The sequence below is a fragment of the Mesoplodon mirus genome (assembly GCF_964341445.2).
Source record: "Mesoplodon mirus genome assembly, chromosome: 19".
NCBI classification, from domain to species: domain Eukaryota; kingdom Metazoa; phylum Chordata; class Mammalia; order Artiodactyla; family Ziphiidae; genus Mesoplodon; species Mesoplodon mirus.
The window spans coordinates 56,550,051-56,570,907 of record NC_138995.1 but is presented as its reverse complement, the minus strand read 5'-3'; the positions used below and the strand labels follow the sequence as shown (position 1 = coordinate 56,570,907).

The window sequence follows — 20,857 nt, the reverse complement described above, 5'->3', positions numbered from 1 at the left end:
CTGAGATTTGCAGAGGTCAACGTATTTGCCCAAGGTCATACAATAAGAAAGTGGCAGAGCCAGAACTTGAACCTGTCCCACCTAATTCCTGTGCTCTTAATTCCTACTCTACTGTTCCTGTATGCTCCAGAGCCTACGCTGTGGGTTAGATTTTTGAGATTTTTTTTTTTTTTTTTTTTAGTGTGTGTGGGAAGAATGCCATAATGGATTTGGATCCTGGATTCGAGTCCAGCACAGCCCTTCCCTGCTGTGTGACCTCGGGCAAGTGATCATCCTCTTTGAACCTCAGTTTCATTCTCTGAAAAATGGGGATAATGACTGCCTATTGTATAGGATTAGAGGAGAGTTTGATAAGATCACGCAAGTAAAGTGACAGAGGGCCTGACACAGTGTAAGTACTTTTTATATCCACTCCGTTATAAGTACTCAAAGTGGGACAGAGTACCTAGAGCTGATGGGGGGGGGGGGCGGGCAGCTCTCAGGAGGTTGTGGGAGGACCTCACCCAGCTGAGGTAGGCAGGGAAGACTTCTCGGAGGAGGGGATGTCTGAACCAAGATCTAACGTATGAGTAGGAGATAAGCAGGTGAAGAGAGGGGAGAAGAGAGAAGGGCATTTAAGGCAGAGGGAACAGCAAGTGCGAAGGCTTAAAGGTGGCTTTCTTTTCTTTTTTTTTAATTTTTATTTATTTATTAATTTTTTGCCACACCGTGTGGCTTGCGGGATGTTAGTTCACCCCAAGCAGGGATTGAACCCGGGCAATGGCAGTGAAAGTGCCAAGTCTTAACCACTGGGCCACCAAGGAATTCCTAAAAGTGGTTTTCTTCCTTTGAAAAGATTACTTTGTGGAACATAGGAGAGGGGTTATGAGGGTGACATGACAGAACAGGCACACCCGTCCACACATGAACCTGTAGACACAAAATCTCTCTTTGGCACCTGCGCGCACGCACACACACACACTCAAGTACAGAGAATCATGTCACAGAGACAGTACACAGAATTATACCGTCAAACAGTCCCATACATGCATCCAGAATCACAACACCACACAGACAACACACAGGTACAAAAAAAAAAAAAATCGCAATGCCTCCTACACTCAGGAACACAGAAATCCAAAGTAATAAGAAACACACATAAGGCTGAATCATTTCACCCAGACAGTAACACATGTAGGAGGAATTACAACCCTCCCCATACACAGGTTCACAGAATTATGTCACAATGACCCACACAGAATGAAAACATCACCAGACACGCAACGTTACACAGACCTATATCACAAAGTGACATGGACACCCAATCACCCGGTGCACCCACACCCCCTGAAGCGACCCCACAGATGAGTCAACACACAGGGCTCTGGTGCCTACCAAGGTGAGATCTTTATGGGGGTTTAGAGATCAGTGGGTTTCAGAGCCAGCATGGCTGGTCCAGTCCCTTCCCCTCCCCCAGCACACACAGTTCCCTCCATAGAGGGCCTAGGTCACCCGCTGAGAGAGGGAGGGGTCAGACCCTTCCCCTCATAGCACCGATCTGGACAGGCCATCCCTTGACAAAACAGTGAGAAGTGCCTTCCATAAAGGGGGTGAATTGGGTTGAGAGAGGGAGGCCTTTTCCTGTGGGAGACCAAGAATAGCACCATCGTCGAAAGAAGGTTGGGGGAAGGGGACGGGGACACACAGGTGGTGGTGGAGTACTGAGGAGCCCTGGCCTCTCTCCCCACCCCATGATATGCAGATAGGGCTGTGCGTGTGCCTGTGCGGCTGGGGAAGTCACCTGGATTGTGAGGGAGCCCCAGGTTCCCCAGATACCTGGGGTTAAGTAATAGTAAGTACATATCTGAGGGCTGAGGTGGGGAGGGAGGGGGTTCTAGGACAGAACTTTTAGGGATATGAGACTGAGAATGGACAGGCTTGAGCATGAAGTCCATTAGCTCAAGGACCTGGAGGGTAGGGATCTGGAATCGGAAGACTTAAGGCAGAGAGTAGTAATTAGAGCAAGTTGAGTTGGGCGGGAAGCCCAGAATAGAGTTAGGAGGGTGGGGTCTGGAGTGAGGGAGTCAGAGGTCTTAAGATTCAGAACTAGAGGAATCTACAGGGCAAGGTCCAGATCCTAAAATCAGAAGCCTTTGGAGGTTGAGTTCTAGAGCCAGAAGAATTTGGATCTGAAATCAGAGGCACTTGGACGCTGTGAGGTCTAGAACCAGAGATACAGAGTAAGGACTAGAATTTGAAAAAGTCTGAAGACCAAGTTTTAGGACCAGAGGGATTTGGGAGTTGTAAGGTCTAGAATCAGGAATTTAAAGCTGTAAGGTCTAGAACCAGAAAAATTTATAAGGCAAGGTCTGTAATCAGAAGATGTTTGAAGGCTGAGTTCTAGATACGTGGTATCATTTGGAGTCATAAGATGTGGAATGAGGGGGAATTGGAGATTGTGAAGTTTAGAACCAAGGAAATTTATAGGACGAGGTCTGGAATCAGAAGACATTTGAAGCCCATTACTAGAACCAGAAGAAAGGGAGATCATCAGATCTGGAATCAGAGGGCCCTGGAAATTGCAAAGTGTAAAGGTTGTATAGTCCAGGACCAGTCAGTGGTAGCGATAATGAGGTCGAGAGCAAAAGAGAACTGGAACATTGTGTCTGGTTCTGAAAGGTCCAGACATGAAACCCATAAGGTCAAGACATGAAACCCATTTTACTTCTTTTTGATGGGAGAAGCAAGTCTCGAGTGTGGAGTTGAAAAGGGATGAGCTGGGCACCATGAATCAAAATGATTGAGACATCACAAAGTCTAGATTTGGAACGAAATGCATTACAGATCAGGAAGACTAGAACCAATTCCAAGCTTGGGGATGTGGGGTTCCAAAATCAGAAGAAATCTGGTTGTAAGAGCTGGAATCAGCAGGAGTGGGAGCATGCACCATTGAGAACAAGGGAGACCTGTGGGGAGAGCTCTAGAACCAGAGGAAGGCGGAGAGTGAGCTCTAGAACCAGAGGAAGGTGGAGAGTGAGCTCTAGAACCAGAGGGTTCTGGTGGTCCTAGGCCTGAGGGAGTTGGAGGTTGTGAGGCCTAGAACCAGACAACTTTGGAGAGCGTGAAGTAGAAAGATAGAGTTGGAGATTGTGAGGTCCAGAAGGAGAAAAAGCTGAAGACAGTGAGATCCGGAATCACAGCAGTTTGGAGGATGCAAGGTCTGAACCAGACCACGTTGGGGGTTGTGCAGCCTAGAACCAGAGAAGGCCGGGAGTGGCATAGTCTAGAACCAGAGTAGGTCGAAAGCTGTGTGGTCTAGAACCAGAAAGGGTTGGAGGTGGTATGGTCTGCAAGCAGAGGTTGGAAGCTACACCTGGGATAGGAAGACCACCTATGGAGTAGGGGTCCAGGTCAGGCAGGAGCCAGCAGAAGTCCAGAGCGTAGGGGTGGGCAGAGCTGGGTGGCCGCTTGGGAGGCTAAGGGCTCAATCAGGAGTCGCCGGAGGTGAGGTCTGGCCCAGAGGCCTCCCGTCCCCATTGACACCTGAGTTGGTGGGAAGATCAGAGTCCCACATTCTTAATGGACCCCAGGCAGTTCGTAGCGATGAAAAACATATCGTGAAAGCAACAAAAATAAAATAAGAATGAAAGGAAGATGGATGGAAAGCAAGGTGCTTATGGTTATCAATACTCCCCCAAGCCCAGAAATGCAGATCTGAGCCCCAAACTCCCCCACCCCTAATTACCGAAAATAAAGCCAAGAGAATTGGAGAAAAGGATGAGGTAACCGGTACTGAGAACCCCAAGGGAAGTCCTGAGAGAAGCAGGAGGGGGCCAGGGACCCCCTCCCAGAGGTCACTGAGCTGAGACCACCCCGGAGCACCCCCAGACAGTGGGGGTGAGGCAGAGGGGTGGGGACTGAGGTAGGCCTGAGGCGGGCGGGGGTCACCGAGAGGAGAGAGGGAACCCCTCTCCCGGCACCTCCATCCTGTGCATTGGCTGCCGGCTTGGAGTATGATTGACGTCCTTTCTTGTCGGGGGAGAAGGGAGGTGGGAAGAGGACCTGGCTCAGTTGGCCTGGGCCAAGCCTGCCGCTGGCTGAAAGTGGCTCCTGGGCTGGGCGGTGTCCTCATCCGGGTAGAGAGAGAGCAGGGAGGGGCCCAGGCCTGTGGGGGAAGATGGAAGGTAAACCAGTGGGGAGTTATCACCCCAACCCGTCTTCAGACAGTTAAGAGCATGGCTGGTGAGGCAGGCATGCCCGGATTCAAATAGGAGTGAAATCTTGGGCAAGTGCTGTTCTCTGAATCTCAGGTGTCCAGATGTTAAGAAGCCTGGAACCAGATGCCACCTGAGTTTGAATCCAGGCTCTGCTATTTACTTGCTGTATGAACTGGGACAGGTGACTTTACCTCTCTGTGCCTCCATTACCTCATCCGTAAAATGGGCTAACAAAAATAACTCCCCTGCCTCCCACAGGGCTGTCAGTGAGGAGTAAATGAGTGAATCCATGTAAAGTGCTTTGAACAGCGCCCAGTGAGCTGTGGTCATCTGGGAAACAGGGATACTTAGACCTACTTCATTCATGAGAATTCACTCATTCAAAAAATATTTGTTGAGCACCTACTGTGTGCCAGGCACTGGGGACACAGTAGTGAACAGGATAAATGAAACTTCCTGCCCTCGCAGGGCTGACATTCCAGTGAGGGACGTCAATTGGATCATGTATGTAACAGATTTAGCACAAAGCTTGGCACAGAATGAGCTCTAGATAAATGTTAGCTCTTCAATTACAAATATGTACTGAGGCCCTGCTCTGTGCCCAGCCACTGCCCAGCCTTGCACACACAGTGAAGCACAGTGACCAAGACAGGCCAGGCCCCTGCCCTGTGAGGAGTAGACAGACAGTAATCAAATAATGTAACAAACTCCTATGTGAATGTGGACTGTGACGAGTGTTTCAAACCATAGCTTGGGAAATGAGGGAAGGCTCTGTGGAAGGAGTCGTATTTGATCTGAGATCTAAAGGATGTGGTAATTAGACAAAGAATGGAGGGAAAAGCATTCCAGGCAGTGGGATCAGCATATGCAAAGGTCCTGAGGCAGCCTCCTCAAGCAAGATGACTTCAGAGTCCTCACAATGCCCCACAGTGGCCCTGTGGAATCTGCTTCTCTCCTCTCTTCTCTGTGCTTTAGCCACACTGGCCTGATTTTTCCCCATAGAAGACAGATACACTCCCACCTCAGGACCTTTGCATTCGCTGTTCCCTCTGCCTGGGATGCTCTTCCCCCAGAAATTGTCACAACTCACTCCCTCACCTCCTTCAGGTCTTTGTTCAAATGGCACCTGCTCAATGAGACCACCCCTAATCCTACTGTTTAAAATGGAAATCCCCCCACCGCAGAACTCTTTTTCCTCTGCACACATTATTTTCCCAAGTAGCACTATTTTTCATCACATGTACTCTTTATTGCATTTGTTTCTTTGTTCTGGACTGTCTCCCTCACTAGCATGTCAGCTCTATGAGGGCAGGGGTTTCCGTGTGTTTTGTTCCCAGTTTTGTCTTCAGCTCTTAGGACAGTGCCTGGCACTTACTGTGTGTTTAGTGAATATTTGTTACACACATGAAGGAAAGAATGAATTAAAGGATAGTGACTGTGGCTGAAACGGAGGATGTGAAGCGGAGTGCAGTCTGAGACGAGGCAACAGTCAGACCCTGCAGAGACTGGAGTCCAAGATGAGGGGCTCGATCTTTCTCTGAAGGGTGCTAGGGAGGCACAGAAGAGCTTTGAGCAGAGGAAGGCCAGGGTCAGATTCGTGCTTGGGAAAGCTCCCTCATGGCCAATGCCTGCAGGTTTCAGGTGGAGCTATGGCTATTCATAGCTGTGCTGGAAGATGATGAGAGCAACACAGACAAAGCAGCTTGTCTCATACTCTGCAGGGTTTGGGGGGGTGGTCTGGAACCAGTGTCACCTTAAGGGCGACATTTCTTGAGCATTTATTGTGAAACAGGTCTCGTGCTAAGCTCTTCCTGGGCAGCATCTCCTCAAGTCCTCAAAACATCTCCTTAAAGTATGAACTCTTATATTGGGTGGGCCAAAAAGTTCGTTGGGGTTTTTCCTTACGGAAAATAGGCCCCCACTGACAAGAAGGGGGAAACCGAGACTCCAGAAGCAGAAACTATCTCCCAAAGCCACACAGCTGGGAATGACCAAGGGACAATCAGACACAGGCTTCGGGAGACCTAGACTCAGGCCCGGGCTCAGCTTCAACCTCAAGGGACAGCTTTGGCCAGCCCCTGCCTCCCTCAGGGCCTCTCTCTCCTCCCACAGTGTCCCTGAGAAGAGGGAAGGGCTGCCTGTTTCCACTAAGGTCATGTCCAGGCACAGACAGCCCCCCACCATCCTCAGAATCATCCCACCCTCTCTCAGCCATCAAAGGCACCTCCCACAGGAGAAGGGGACCCAGAGCCTCTCTGTCTACCCAGGTTGCTACTCACCCAGGGGCTCATTCAGTTCTAGGAGGTGGGTGCTGGGATCCTGCTGGCTCCCTGGGGCTGGTCCTCCTGTCAGAAGGAAACTCTAGGGGACACAGACAAAGCCGCCATCATCATAATCATCACCATCATCATCACCATCATCATCATCATCATCATATCCAAGGAGGCAGGATAGGGCAGTGGTTACGGGCACTGTGGTGTTCAGTGGCGCTTATTGGACGTGTGAATTTGGGTGAGTCACTGTCCCAGATGTCCTCTGTGGGTCCCTCCAGAGCCTTGTTTTCCCCTTCTTCGGTGCCCCAGCAGGCTGACCTGTGCGTGTGGACTCCCATCAGCGTGCAACCTTGCTCTGTGTGCTCCTTTGAGGTTTACATGACGGGAGGTACCAGCAGGTGGGAGGAGGAAGACAAGGGGTATTTGATCCTCTAGCTGCTTCCCTGCTGAGTCGTCTTGGGCTGGCTGTGTCCCTCCATGGAAGGTTTCAGCTCTCACAAGGTGGACCCTACTCTCTCCAGGATCCAGTGGCCACCCCTCTGCCCTGTGCCTTCAGGCTAGGGATGGTGCTGCTAGCCCCAGGGTGATGCCTACACCTTTGCCAACAGTCCTGTTACTAAATTCTCCTCAACACCCCATTTGAACGTGTTCTCTGTTTCCTGTCCAGTCTCTGACTGATACAGTTGCTTAACCTCTCATGTGTAAATGTGAAGAATAATAATAATATTTCAAGAGTGGCTGTAGGGACTGAATAATCATGCAAGGCACTTTGTGCAGTCAGCATCTGGCACATGGTAGGCACTCAATAAATAAGAGCTGTTGATATTATCAACCATACTCTCACATTCAAACAGCCCTGTTCAGGGCTTCCCTGGTGGTGCAGTGGTTGAGAGTCCGCCTGCCGATGCAGGGGACACGGGTTCGTGCCCCGGTCTGGGAGGATCCCACATGCCGCGGAACGGCTGGGCCCGTGAGCCATGGCCGCTGAGCCTGCGCGTCCGGAGCCTGTGCTCCGCAATGGGAGAGGCCACAACAGTGAGAGGCCCGTGTACCGCAAAAAACAAAACAAACAAACAAACAAAAAACAGCCCTGTTCAGAGTGAGGAGCCCGAGGTGCTGCTCTTGTTTGGTTGGTTTTTATTCGCCCATTTATCAATAGCCCACTAAGGAGCAGCTAAGGGCCTGATTTCATTGTCTCATGCCAGTCCTATGAAATGTAACTATCTGCTACTTCCCAGATGAGGAGACTGAGGCTGAGGGTGGTGACGTCACCCACCCAAGCTCTCACAGTTACTGAGTGATGGACCTGGGACTCGAACCCAAGTCAGTCTGACTCTACTGTCTGTACTCTTTTTTTTTTTTTTTTTTTTTTGCGGTACGCGGGCCTCTCACCGTTGTGGCCTCTCCCGTTGCGGAGCACAGGCTCCGGACGCACAGGCTCAGCGGCCATGGCTCACGGGCCCAGCCACTCCGCAGCATGTGGGATCTTCCCGGACCGGGGCACGAACCCGTGTCCCCTGCATCGGCAGGCGGACTCTCAACCACTGCACCACCAGGGAAGCCCTAGTGTCTGTACTCTTAAAGCCACACTAATAATCCAAGGCCAAGACCTGTGCTAGGTTTGGGAGGGAGTGTTCTATGGGAGCAGAGAAGATTCCTAGAGATAGTCACCCTTGTCATTTCCCCCCTTACCCTGCTTATTTTTTCTTCTTAGCACCTACCACCAACTTATGTCTATTTGCAAAGCCCTTCCACACTTGTTGCCTGAACCAGCAGATCACGGTCCTAGCCCTAGCTGGATGGCTGACCATCCATTTGACCTTCAGCCAGGCCCTGCCTCTCTTGTTTTTCCATCTATAAAAACTAGGTTTAAGCCCGCTGGGTTCTGAGGGCCAGCGAATCCCACAAATCCCCACACATACCAGGCTGAGGGGAGGCAACAGGAAGTTTTCGGGTTCTGGGCTGGGGGACCGTTTGGGGGGTCTCACTCCCAGCAGCTCCGCCCCCTCTGCCTCGTCCTCTGAGCTCTGGGCCAGGGCCCTGGAGGAAGACAGGCAAGAATCTCAGAACCCAGCAAACCTGGGCAGGTGTGGGCACCCGTGTGAGCAGGTGATGAGCGTTCATTCACTCCCCCAAGCACCTATTTCTTCCTTTACTCATACACCCTCCGATCCATCCATTCATCCATCTGCCAATCCATCTTCCCATTCATCTATCCAGTGATCCATCACCCACCCACCCACCCACCTATACAACTACCATCCGTCTGTCCTTCCATTCGTCCACCTATCTATCCATCCACTCAGCCACCCACTCCCCCATCCATCCATCATCCATCCATCCATCCAACTACTATATTCACTCATTTCCTCCCTCTCTCACTTCACAAATCTTTATTAGGCACCCACTGTATATCCAGCTCCAAACTGAAAGCCTTGGAAAATAATGAGATGTATCCATGAAAGCCTTATAAGGATAGTAATGAGACCACCCTGGGGACTAAATGGGCACATGCCTACAATCTGGAGAGCAAAAACTTGAGTATTAGTAGTGTAACATCTTTGGAAGGGGGACATGGATCCTCTGAAATTATATGCGAAATCATGTGTCTATGTGTGTGTGTGTAAATCTTCTTGGGAAGGGTCCATGGCTTTCAACAGGTATTCAAAGGTGTTAGGGAACTTAGTTCTAGACAGTTTCCCTGACACCGTGGCAATGTCCTCTTAACTATGACAAAAATTGTTACTAGGCCAGATAGAAATATATTCTAGAGGAGAGGGCCGTGGTTGACTAGTGGGATTTGGATAAACAGTGAGAACAGTGGAGGGCGCTCCAGAAGGAAGGCACAGCCTAGGCAAAGACATAAAGTTTGAAACAAACATGACATGTGCTGGGGACACTGAGGGCCTGGCTGGAGCAGAGGTCAGGGTAGGAGGAATAATGAGGGGTGAGGCTGAAGTAGGAGGCAGGAGAAAGATGGGGTCAGGGACCTTCTCTACACTTCTTTTTTTTTTTTTTTTTTTTGCCACGCCACTGCTTACAGGATCTTAGTTCCCCGACCAGGGATTGAACCCACACCCTCAGCAGTCAAAGCGCGGAGTCCTAACCGCTGGACAGCCAGGGAATTCCCTCTACACTTCTTTATATCCCACCTCTACTGTGGCTCACCTCTTCCGAGCCCCAGCCATGGGGGAGGATGCTGAGGGGTCCCCTCTGGAGGGGCTGGAACAGCTCAGCCGGGGGTCACTCCCCCAGCGGGGCAGCAGGGAGGGCTCAGGGGTTGGGGGCGACATGCCGTGGAAGCTCCGTGCACGGGGCCGGGGAACAGCCCCTGGAGGTCTGTGGTAGGCCCTGGGTAGCTGCTCACTGGAGTTGAGCTGGAAGTCATCATCCATGGAGATGTAGGGGGCCAGCATCTCCAAGTCCAGAGCATCGACGTCCTGCGGAGGGCAGGAGGGAGTTAAGAGCATGAGCCTTGGCCTTGGGTGGACCCGGGCTAGAGTCCCAGCTCCACCACTTCTGAGTTGTGTGCCTGAGGTCAAGAGTCTGAGCCTCAGTTTCCTCATCTGTAAAATGGGTAGAAGGACTCTGTGGTAGCCAGTTGCCAAGATGGCCCCCAAGGATCCTCATCTCTTGGTATTCACACCTTAGGTTAGTCCCCTACTATAGTGACTAGGGCTGACCTGGTAACAATAGGATATTGAGGAGATGATGGTGTGTGACTTCCAACATTAGGTTGTAATGATACTGTGGCTTTCGTGTTGCTGTGCTCTCTCTCAGGCCACTGGCTCTTGAGGGGAGCCCTCTGGAGAGGCCCACATGGCAAGAAACAGACCTCTTGCCAACAGCCAAGAGAGGGATCTCGGAAGTGGATCTTCTAGTCCCAGTCAAGCCTTCAGATGACTGCAACCCGGCGTGACATCTTGATTGCAACCTCATGAGAGATGCTGAGCAAAAGCCACCCAGCTAAGTGACTCCCAAACCCCTGACCCTCAGAAAGTATGTGAAGTAATACACGCTTGTATTAACCTTCAAAGTTTTACAGTAAGTTGTTATCCAGAAATAGATAGCAAATAAGATTTTGATAAGAAGTGTGGGGTGTGACTGTAACAAAAACCTAAAATGGGAGAGGGGCTTTTGCACTGGGCAGTGAGCAAGGGCTGGAGGACTTTGAAGGGCCCGTTCGAGGAGGCCTAGATTGCCTTGAACAAGGCATTAGTCAAAATTTGAACCATGAGGAGCCTGCCATTGAGGGCTTGAAGGCAAGTGAGGAACACGTTATCCGAAGCTGGAGGAAAGATTTTTGCTGGGAAGTGGCTGAGAGTTTAGCAACACTGTCACCTGCAGTTTTGTGGAAAGTAGAAAATGTAACTAGTAAGCTGGGTGATCCAGCTAAGGAGATTTCCAGCCAAAGTGTTGAAGGGGCTGCCTGATTTCTTCTTGCTTACTTGGAGTAAAAGGCAAAGGGAGAGAAAAGATAAAGGAAGAAATGTTAAACAGGAAGGAGCTGGGGTTTGAAGGGCTTGAAAATTCTCAACCTCCCTGTGTAGTGAAGAATTTTACCCCAAAAGAGGTTTGGCCTTTGTCCTGGCTGCTGGGAGGTGACATCTAAACCCTTGGAATTTCCCAAGTGATAGGTGTGTCTTGGCTACTCGTGATGGACCCCTTGGACCACACCTGATAGTTTATTCTGACAAGACAACTCAGGATGGGGACTCTCCATGCCAGAAAAGCCAACCATGGGATTTGAGGGCTGGGGCTTTGGGCCACATGAAATCAGCCTGACCTCCACGGAAAATCTGTGTGTGTGCTGGGGAAGGTGGAGATGGAGATGGAATTCAACTACGTTGGCAATAACTCAATTGATCATGCCTACACAATGAAACCTCAATAAAAACTCTGGAGACCAAAGCTGGGGTGAGCTTCCAGTATTCCATATGCATGTTTCCACACATCAATGACAGGAGGGTAATACCATCCCTGGGGACATGAAAGCTTTGAACTTGGGACTTTCCCAGTCCCAGATTCTACCCTATGAATTTCTTCCTTTGGCTATAATATTATTTTGCTATAATAAGACTGTAGTCATAAATACAGTGCTTTCCTTGGTTTTATGACTAGTTCTAGTAAATTATAAAACCTGAGGGAGCCCACGAGAGTCTCTGAATTTGTAGGCAGCTGCTCTGAAATGAGGGTAGCCCTGGGGACCCCCAAACTTGTGGCTGACGTCAGAAGTCTTGGGCAGACTTGACATTCTGGAGGATTGTGCCCCTCACCTTGGGTTTGGCTGACTCTGGGAACTCCCCAGATGGCAAGTGATGCTAAAATTAAGAAATGGTTTCTGAGCAAAGAAGGGCACTCTCAGGAAGGCATGGTCTAAAGATTAAGCCCAGGGTGTGTTTATAAAATTCCTTGTTAAGACCTCAGAAAGACAAAAGGTGGTGCCTAGAATATCCTCAGTCAGACAAAAGGTACTCTAGGGTTTAAGGATGTGCCTCATAGGTCTTCCCAATCAAACAATAGGGCTTCTGTTAAACCTCAGGGCACTGTCACTCAGCCATCTCAACAGAAGCCCAAGGTAGAGAAGGGTTTATCTCAGAGATTTGTGGGTACGGCTTTTGTCTAATGGAGTGAACTCCAAAGAGATTCATTTAAGACATACAAAGTTTTTTTTTTTTTAAGAGAATTATATGAACAGAAGCACTGCCAGCTTGGCCTGAAAGGGACAGAGATGGTACAAAATGAAAAGAGAACTTTGGGCCATCAAAGTTCTAAAAGCAGGAAGCAGGTTACAAAAACCACTCAGCTGCAAATACATGTTACCTTTTTATGAAAAAGGAAGGATGACTCAGAGTGAATTGCCAAGAGCCCAGAGGGTGGAGCCAAGAACCATGGAGAAAAACTCCTGGGATGTTTTTGAGTCAGAATGGGTTCTGACCAAGGAACTTTTGATATTTGCCCAACTGGATTTCAAAACTGCTATGGACCAGTGATACCTGTATGCTCTCCTTTCCCCTTTTTTTGAATAGGAGTGTTTTTGGCAGTTACTCTATGCCTGTCCCATCACTGGATGTTGGGTACGTGGGTGGCAGACAACTTGTCTCTTTAGTTCACAGACCAACAGATTGAGAGGAAGTGTATTTGAGGTGCTTTGCCACACCCAGACCTGACTGAGGTGACGAGATTCTAGACTTAAAGTTGATGCTGTAGTGGGAAGAGACTTTGGGGGACTTGGGAGGGGGTGAGTGAGTTTTGTGTGACGGAGAGACATAAATCCCAATGACCCTTGCCTTTTGGTGTTCCCACGTGTTTGTGGCTGCCTTCCACATTGTACCAGGGTTGGCCTGTATGACCAATACAATACAGCAGAAGTGATGGTATGTCACTTCTGAGATTAGGTTATAAAAGACTGCATCTTCTGTCTTAGGTTCACTCTCTGTCTCTTGGATTACTTGCCTTGGGGGAAGCCAGCTGCCATGTTGTGAGGATGCTTAGGCAGCCTCTATGCAGGCCCACATGGTGAGGAACTGAGGCCTCCAGCCAAAGCCAGTGAGGGACTGAGGCCTGCCAACAACCATGTGTGTGAGTTTGGAATTGAATCCTCTAGCCCCAGATGACTATGGCCCTGAGAGCTTGACTTCAACCTCATGAGAGACTCAGAATAAACCATCCAGCTAAGCTGCTCCCAGATTCCTGATTCTCAGAAATTGTGTGACATAATAAATGTTTGGGGATTTTTTTTAAGTTTTTTTTTTTTTGATGTGGACCATTTTTAAAGTCTTTATTGAATATGTAGCAACATTGCATCTGTTTTCTGTTTTGGCTTTTTGGCTCCGAGGCATGTGGGATCTTAGCTCCCCGACCAGGGATTGAACCTGCACCCCCTGCATTGGAAGGCGAAGTCTCAACCACTGGACTGCCAGGGAAGTCCCATAAATGTTTGTTTGAAGGTACTGAGTTTTGGGGTAATTTGTTACACAGTGATATATAGCTAATAGATCCATGCCACTGTCATTTATCTCTCCAGACCATCAATCATCCAAACATTATCCATCTATCATCCATTCAACGGTCTATCTATCCAGCTACCCATCCAAACATACATCACCTATCCATCCGTCCATCCATCCATCCATCCAAATACCTAAGCATTACCCATCCATCTCTCTACCATCATCCACCTAGTGAATTCAATGACCCATCTATCCATCCATCCATTCATCCCCTTAACCATTCCACCATCCTTCTCTAAAACTTAGATATGTCACCCAGAACCCAGAGGTAAAGACTGTTCCTTCCATGCCAGCCCTTACCTGAGCTATATCTAGATCTGTCTCCACTGCCTCAAGGTCTTTCCCAGAGGCAAAGAGTTTGTGTGCATTCTCCACATCCACAAGTAGTTCATCTGGGAGATCAGCCTGTGGGGAGAGAGAATAGACTTAAGGAAATCTTGAGCCTGGGAGATGTTAAGCAGTAAGGCAGTCTAAACATTTGAGCTCAGGGGTAGAAGTGAGGGTCAAATGTCAGCCAGCTGGGACACCAAAGGGGTCAAATAGCAAATGTGAGTTTCTGCACCTGGGTGTTCCAAAGTCTGAGTGCCTGGGTATAAATTTTTTTATATATAAATTTATTTATTTTATTTTATTTATTTTTGGCTGTTGGGTCTTCGTTGCTGCATGTGGGCTTTCTCTAGTTGCGGCGAGTGGGGGCTACACTTCATTGTGGTGCACGGGTTTCTCATTGTGGTGGCTTCTCTTGTTGTGGAGCACGGGCTCTAGGCGCGCGGGCTTCAGTAGTTGCGGCACACGGGCTCAGTAGTTGTGGTGCATGGGCTCTAGAGCACAGGCTCAGTAGTTGTGGTGCACAGGCTTAGCTGCTCTGTGGCATGTGGGATCTTCCTGGACCAGGGCTCGAACCAGTGTCCCCTGCATTGGCAGGCGGATTCTTAACCACTGCGCCACCAGGAAAGTCCCTCTGGGTGTAGATTGACAGAGCAAACATCAAAGGTTCAAGAGACCAAAGCCTGAGGCCAAGATATTCTGGCCCTCTGGGGTTACATGTCTTGGAGTCTGGAGGAAAACAATGCCCAGTCCAGCTTCCCAAGGGTAAAGGGTGAGGTCAAAGGTCACAGTCTATTTCTCTGGTGGAGAGAAGATATTTGGGGGGGGTCACAAAGGGGCGAATAAGGAAAGTCAAGACCAGATAATATGGACCCCTGAGTGAAAAAGGTCAGACTATCTGGACTCTTAAGTGAAAACAGTAACCGTTATGGTCTCTTGAAGCCTTTCTAAATGCTTCTCATGAATGATTTCGCTGAACCCTCACAATAACCAATGAGGTGGCTACTTGCTATTATCTGAATTTTACAGGTGAAGAAACCGAGGCCCCACTTGTCCAGGGTAACATGGCTATAAATGGCAGAGTCAGGATTTGAATCCAGGTTTGTGCAGTTTAAGACATTAGACATTCTGGACTCTCTGAATTCAAACTTCAGAAAACCTGGATGCTTGGTCACAAGCAATGAGGGGGTCACCCACGCCAGTCCCAAACATCCTAGGTTTTGGTCCAGATAACAGTTGAAGAATCTGGAATCTAGGTCTTGAAGGAACCCCCGACTCCATCTCATCCCAGCCTTTCCACTACATAGATGAAGAAACTGAGGCCCAGAGAATAGCAAGGTTCAAGCTAAAGACCAAAACAGCCTAGATCCTGAGGGCTGAAGTGGAGGGGACTGCTTACCGGAAGAGGACTTCGGGGGCGTCGTGGGGCTGGGGGTGCGCTGGGGGTAGCGGCTACTGAAGTCCCATCCAGGATCGGTGCCAGGAGGCGACGGAGGTCAGGGCTACAGAAACGACGGGGGTCAGCGGCCAGGGCGGCCTCACTCAGGGCAGGGGGGTGCAGAAAGGCTAGGATCCGGGGACCAGAGGTGTCTGCAGGACACATCAAGATGGGGAGGACACAGGATGGTCACCCAAGGCTGAGGGGCAGAGCCCTCTGCCAACCCCCGGGAGCACAGCTGACTAGGTGATCAGCATAGACCCCGTTCACGGTGCTGCTGAGTCCTGGAGAACTCCTGCTGGCCCTTCAGTTGCCCTGGAGGGGCTAACATGGAGTGAGGGCACACAGTAGGCTGGGGACTGTAGCAATTGCCCAATGGTGGGGAAATGTTTTAATATTTAAAATTGACATGGCTGGACCATGGCACGTGACTGACCCGGTTCTCCGGTGGCACAGAATAACATTCAGCCTGGGGGGCTGTCATGTTAGGAGAAAAGACTGGCCCATGATCCTCAAGGAGATTCTAAGGTCCCTGGAGGTCAAGATGTGGCCCTGAGCCAGTTCTAAGCCAAAAAAGGAAAGGAGATGGGGGACCTCATTACCACACCCAGGAGCATGCGTTGCCACCAACAGGTTGGAGATGGTGAGGCCGTGAAGAACAAACAGGGAGGGAAGCTCATCCATCCAGGATTGGAGGGGGTGGGGTGTTAAGCAGAGGAGAAGGAAGAGGTAGAAAGGAGCCAGACGTGGAAGGGTCAAGATTACCGGAAGCCAAAGAACAGTGAAGTGGGAGCACGGAACAAGTGGAAAGTGGGGGCGATTGGAAGCCACAGCAGGATTCAGAGCAGAGAGCAACAAGACTGAAGCAATCATCCTGGGGACAGAGGAGAAGAGGGAGGAGGGAAGAGAGAAGGGATTCTGGGCGAAGGAAACTACATGTGCAAAGGCCCTGAGGCATGAAAGAGTTTGGTTTGTTCCCAGAGCACTAAGGAAGCTGGTGTGGCTCAGAGAGTAAGAAGGGGAGGGAAGCAGGTCACACAGGGCCAAGCGAGTGGCATTAAGGCACTTGGGCTTTCTTCCGAGCATCCTGGGGACACAACCCCTCCCAGCCCCAGCCCTGCCCCATACCAAGGCTGTCACCAGGATTAGGGGCATCCTTCTGAGAGGGGGTGCCCCGCTGAACGTGTCTGCGAGAGTGTCGCTCCGTTTGCTCCAGGGACAGCACCACTTCGGTCTCTTCCACCCGGCTGGGGTACAGGGCAGAAAGGGGAGTGGGAGTCAGGGAGGGTGCTTGGCAGCCTCCTCCTATGATGTCCTGTTAGAGGAGGGCAGTCTCATCCGGGGGCTGGTGGGCATTGTGCAGAAAATAATTTGCCACAATGACTTGTTTTAAAGATTTAAATTTTGTTGAATGCTTTTTATTATAATAGCATTGAAAAGAAAGTGAAGTGTGTCTTCCCAAGCTCCCTCTGTGGAAGGAAAGGCAGAAAAAAAGAGTTGGCATTTAGCACAGCCTGGGTAGAGAGAGAGAGAGAGAGGAGAGACTGAGGGGCCATGAGGGGCAGAGAGCAGGGAGAGTGAAAGGCATGAGAACGAAATATTCTCTTTATAGATATTTACTTATAAATACATTCTTATAAATGTATTGATGAGGAATATGCACTTACTATATTCTTATGTTGCCTAATATGAAGAATTTATGGGGATATATTTTTATGAATAGAGATTTTATTTATGAAGCTTCCATTCATAGGCATTTGTCACATTCAAGGGAACGGATTTATAAATACATCCTTATGTCCCTCGTGCCTTCCTGCCGCCCCCCTCCCTCCCCAGTCTGTAGCTGCAGAAGCAACTCAAATGTTCTCTCTGCAAATTGGCTTCTGGAGAATGGGTCTGGGGTGGAGGACCAGACCTTCATTTGCATCTCATTTGCAGAGCCCTATCCAGGTCAGAATGTGGGTGGTCCTTCTACCAGCGCTTTGACCCTTCCCCATCCTCACCCACCCCTTCTGAGCTGGAAACATCCCAATTTAGCCTGCATCCAAAGCCACCCCACCCCTCTTGAAAAACAAAAGGTCGCACAGTCACACGTGTATGCACCCTCGGCACTTACAGGCACAAACAGGAACTCCCATATACACCCAGGTGTATACATCAGATACGCACACATGCTCTATACGCTTGGGCTCGCACATATGCATACATGCCACATGAAATGCACGCGTTCATTCATTCCACAGACATTTCCTACACAACCAGTAATACTTAGTGGTTAAAAGCAAGGGCTCTGCAGCCAGCAGCCTGGATTCAAATTCCAGCTCTGCCACTTATGAGCTGTGTGACCTTGAGCATACGGCTGAACCTCTCTGGGCCTCATTTTCCTCTTCTGTAAAGAGGGAATAATAATCGTACCTCCTCCCCAGGTTGTCGTGAGGCCTAAATGAGTTAGTGTATGTCAAATGCATAGAACCGTGCCTGGCACGGGGTGAGCTCTATGTAAGTATTTGCCATCATTGTTTATTGAGCAACTACTGTGTGCCAGACACTGTTCTAGGCGCTGGAGATTCAGCAGCGCACAAGACAGACAAAACTCGCTGCTCTCATGGGGCTTAAATGCTAGTGGGAAAAGACAGACCTTCAATAAAAGATATTATTTGTTGGTAAACGTATCTATCTAGTTACAAAATATATATTTCCACTAACGAAGCACTTGAAACATGGCTGGTTGGAATTGAGGTGTACTGTCAGTATAAAATACACCCCAGATTGAAAAAATTGAGTATGAAAAAGAATCTAAAATATCTCATTAATTTTTAATATTGATTACATGTTGAAATGACATTTTTGGATGTATTAGAATACACACACGTATACCTATATTACAATGTATAATACACTTAATAGTGTATTATTAATTACATTAATTATGTATTACTGATTTAACAATGTATTATTGATGTGATATATTATTGTATTTAATGAAGTATTATTGAAACTAATTTCACCTGTTTCTTTTTACTTTTTTGGGGGGGTATAGTTGTTTTACAATGTTGTATTAGTTTCTACCGCACAGCAAAGTGACGTAGAGTTCCCTGTGCTATACAGCAGGTTCTTATTAGTTATCTATTTTATACATATTAGTGTATAGGTGTCAATCCCAATCTCCCAATTCATCCCATCCCCCACCCCTCAGCCCCCACTTTCGCCCTCTTTTTACTTTTTTAATGGCTATTAGAAAATTCAAAATAACATATGTGGCTCATGTCACACTTTTTTTTTTCCTGTGGGGCTGGCTTGAGGGATTTTACTTTCCTGACCTGGGATCAAACCTGGGCCCTCAGCAGTGAAAGTGTGGAGTCCTAACCACTGGAGTCCTAACCACTGGACCACCAGGGAATTCCCACGTCACACTTTTATAGGACAGTAAGTATTAGGGGAAAAAAAGGCAAAGAAGGAGATATGCAATTTTGAAAAGGGCAATCAAGGAAGAAGGCCTGGTTAAACACACAAATAAATAATTACAAATGGTTTTAACTGCTCTGAAGCAAAAGGACAGGACCAGGAGGGAAAATGGGGAGATATGACCTCCTGTAGGGGTTCAGGAAAGGGTCTCGCAGTAAGTAATATCTGAGCTGAAACCAGAAGGATGAGTGGGCGTCATTCAGGAGAAAGAGGAGGAGGGAAGGGGGAGGAGCATCCGGGCAGAGGAAACCGCATGTGCAAAGGTCCTGAAGTTTGGAGTGATAAGGGGAGGCATGCAGGAGTCAGGTCACACGGGGCCTGATGAGCCATCTTAAGGTTCTTGGGCTTTCTCTTCTGGATACTGGAGAACCACAGAAGGGCTTTGAGCAGGGGAGAGACATGAACCAATTTGTATTTCAGAACCTGCCCACTGACCTCGGCAGTTGTGTGATCAGTGGAGTCCAAACCAGCTTTAGATCTCAGTCAGGAGGTTAATACTATAAACAAGGTGTGAGATGGTGGTGGCCATGGAGACAGAGAGAAGGGAAACAAATTCAAGATCTATCCCAGAGGTGGATAGAGTGGATGGGGATAGGAAGGAATGAGAAAAAGGATTCAGGAGAGACTCCTAGGTTTCTGGCTTGAGCAAATAAGAGATTGTGTGGTTTGGTGGTTATTAGTGCAGCCTCCTGACCAACCTTGGGTCAAAACCCAGCTCTGACATTTACTAGCTGTGTGACATCAGGCAAATGACTTCCCCTCTCTGGTCCTCAGTTTTCTCTCCTCAAAAATGGGGATCAAAATAATTGCTATACCTCATGGGGTGGTTGTGAGCACAAAGCCCAGGGCCTGGAATGTTGTAAGAGCCCCGTGCAAGTGAGTTGTATTTTTATGGAGCACGTGCTCACTGCAACGGAAGGAGGCTTAGGTGTGGAAGAGGAGGGATGGATTCTACAAAGTGTCAGCACCTGGGCACGCACAGAGAGCCACGCATCTGCACGCCACACAGTGTGTACACAGCACTAAGCATGATTCATACCATATGCTTCTCATCTCACTGTTACTAAGTAAACACCTATTCTTTCTTCACCCATTTTCTGCCAGTAAAACTGAACTCGCCAGATTGAAATTCCAGGACCTGGCCATCAAAAGGCAAATCTTCATAATGAATAAAAGGAGCTTGCCGGAAGATATGGGGGCGGGTCCCCTCTCCTTAGCTCTGACAGTGAGGAGACTTCTTCCCAAGGCTACAAGTTATTCAAAGATTCTGATTTGAAAGGGTGTTAAGGAGAGAACATTCCAAAGATGATCAGCCTTGTTTTCTTGTGTATGAAGACTTACATGAATATTCCTGTTATCAACCTCTGTTTTCTAATAGAATCTGTTCTTGATCAAAAAGACCCAGGGGGGCCTCCCTGGTGGCGCAGTGGTTGAGAGTCCGCCTGCCGGTGCAGGGGATGCGGGTTCGTGCCCCGGTCTGGGAGGATCCCATATGCCGCGGAGCGGCTGGGCCCGTGAGCCATGGCCGCTGGGCCTGCGCGTCCGGAGCCTGTGCTCCGCAACGGGAGAGGCCACAGCAGTGAGAGGCCCGCATACCGCAAGGGGAGGAAGGAAAAGAAAAAAAAAAAAAGACCCAGGGAAACTCCTATGGCTTTAGAAATGAATGCCATGTCCTGGAAGATAATCTTCAAAGAAAAGCTGTAAGTCTCAGTCTTAGGTGATAATTTGCTGAACTCGTCACAATGTTGTCATGGTGAAAAACTTCTAAGATGCATGATGGCGGCGGGAAACACTATGATTCACCACTACACACCCATTAGAATGTCACCCAATGAAGACGAAACAAGACAAAAACAGACAATACAAATGCTGGCAAAGATGTGGAGGAACTGGAACCCTCACACGTTGTTGATGGGAATGCAAGAGGGTACAGCCACTCTGGAAAGCAGTTTGGCAGTTTCTTAGGAAGTTAAACATACACTGACCATATGACCCATCCATTCCATTCTTAGGTGTTTGCCCAAGAGAAATGAAAACATATGATCTCACAAAATCCTGGATGAGAATGTTTACAGTAGCTTTTTTCGTAATTGCCCAAAATAGGCAACAGTCCAAATATCCTCCAACTGGCGAATGGATAAACCA

At 48.8% G+C, this 20,857-nt stretch overlaps 1 protein-coding gene and 1 long non-coding RNA gene across 6 annotated transcripts in view; one reads left to right on the top strand and one right to left on the bottom strand.

Annotated features, from left to right (window-relative positions):
• Window positions 1-1,372: 1,372 nt before the first annotated feature.
• The window catches only part of HIF3A (hypoxia inducible factor 3 subunit alpha), a 31,725-nt gene continuing 12,240 nt past the window's right edge, over window positions 1,373-20,857 (bottom strand). For 2 of the 5 annotated variants that reach the window (XM_082607599.1, XM_082607597.1), the window contains 7 exons: window positions 16,376-16,494; window positions 15,209-15,399; window positions 13,783-13,887; window positions 9,638-9,909; window positions 8,392-8,509; window positions 6,476-6,557; window positions 1,373-4,144 (listed from right to left, as the gene is read on the bottom strand). In XM_082607599.1, the coding sequence (XP_082463725.1) occupies window positions 4,047-4,144; window positions 6,476-6,557; window positions 8,392-8,509; window positions 9,638-9,909; window positions 13,783-13,887; window positions 15,209-15,399; window positions 16,376-16,494 (985 nt within the window). In that variant the 3' untranslated portion in view covers window positions 1,373-4,046. Of the gene's footprint in view, window positions 4,145-6,475; window positions 6,558-7,831; window positions 8,510-9,637; window positions 9,910-13,782; window positions 13,888-15,208; window positions 15,400-16,375; window positions 16,495-20,857 lie in introns of those variants that run through there. The other 3 variants (XM_082607598.1, XM_082607596.1, XM_082607600.1) reach the window with 2 other exon arrangements.
• On the top strand, window positions 10,252-20,088 carry LOC309795338. Its single transcript, XR_014292239.1, has 3 exons — window positions 10,252-10,513; window positions 12,897-13,419; window positions 19,817-20,088. It is a non-coding gene; the product is annotated as an uncharacterized lncRNA (long non-coding RNA).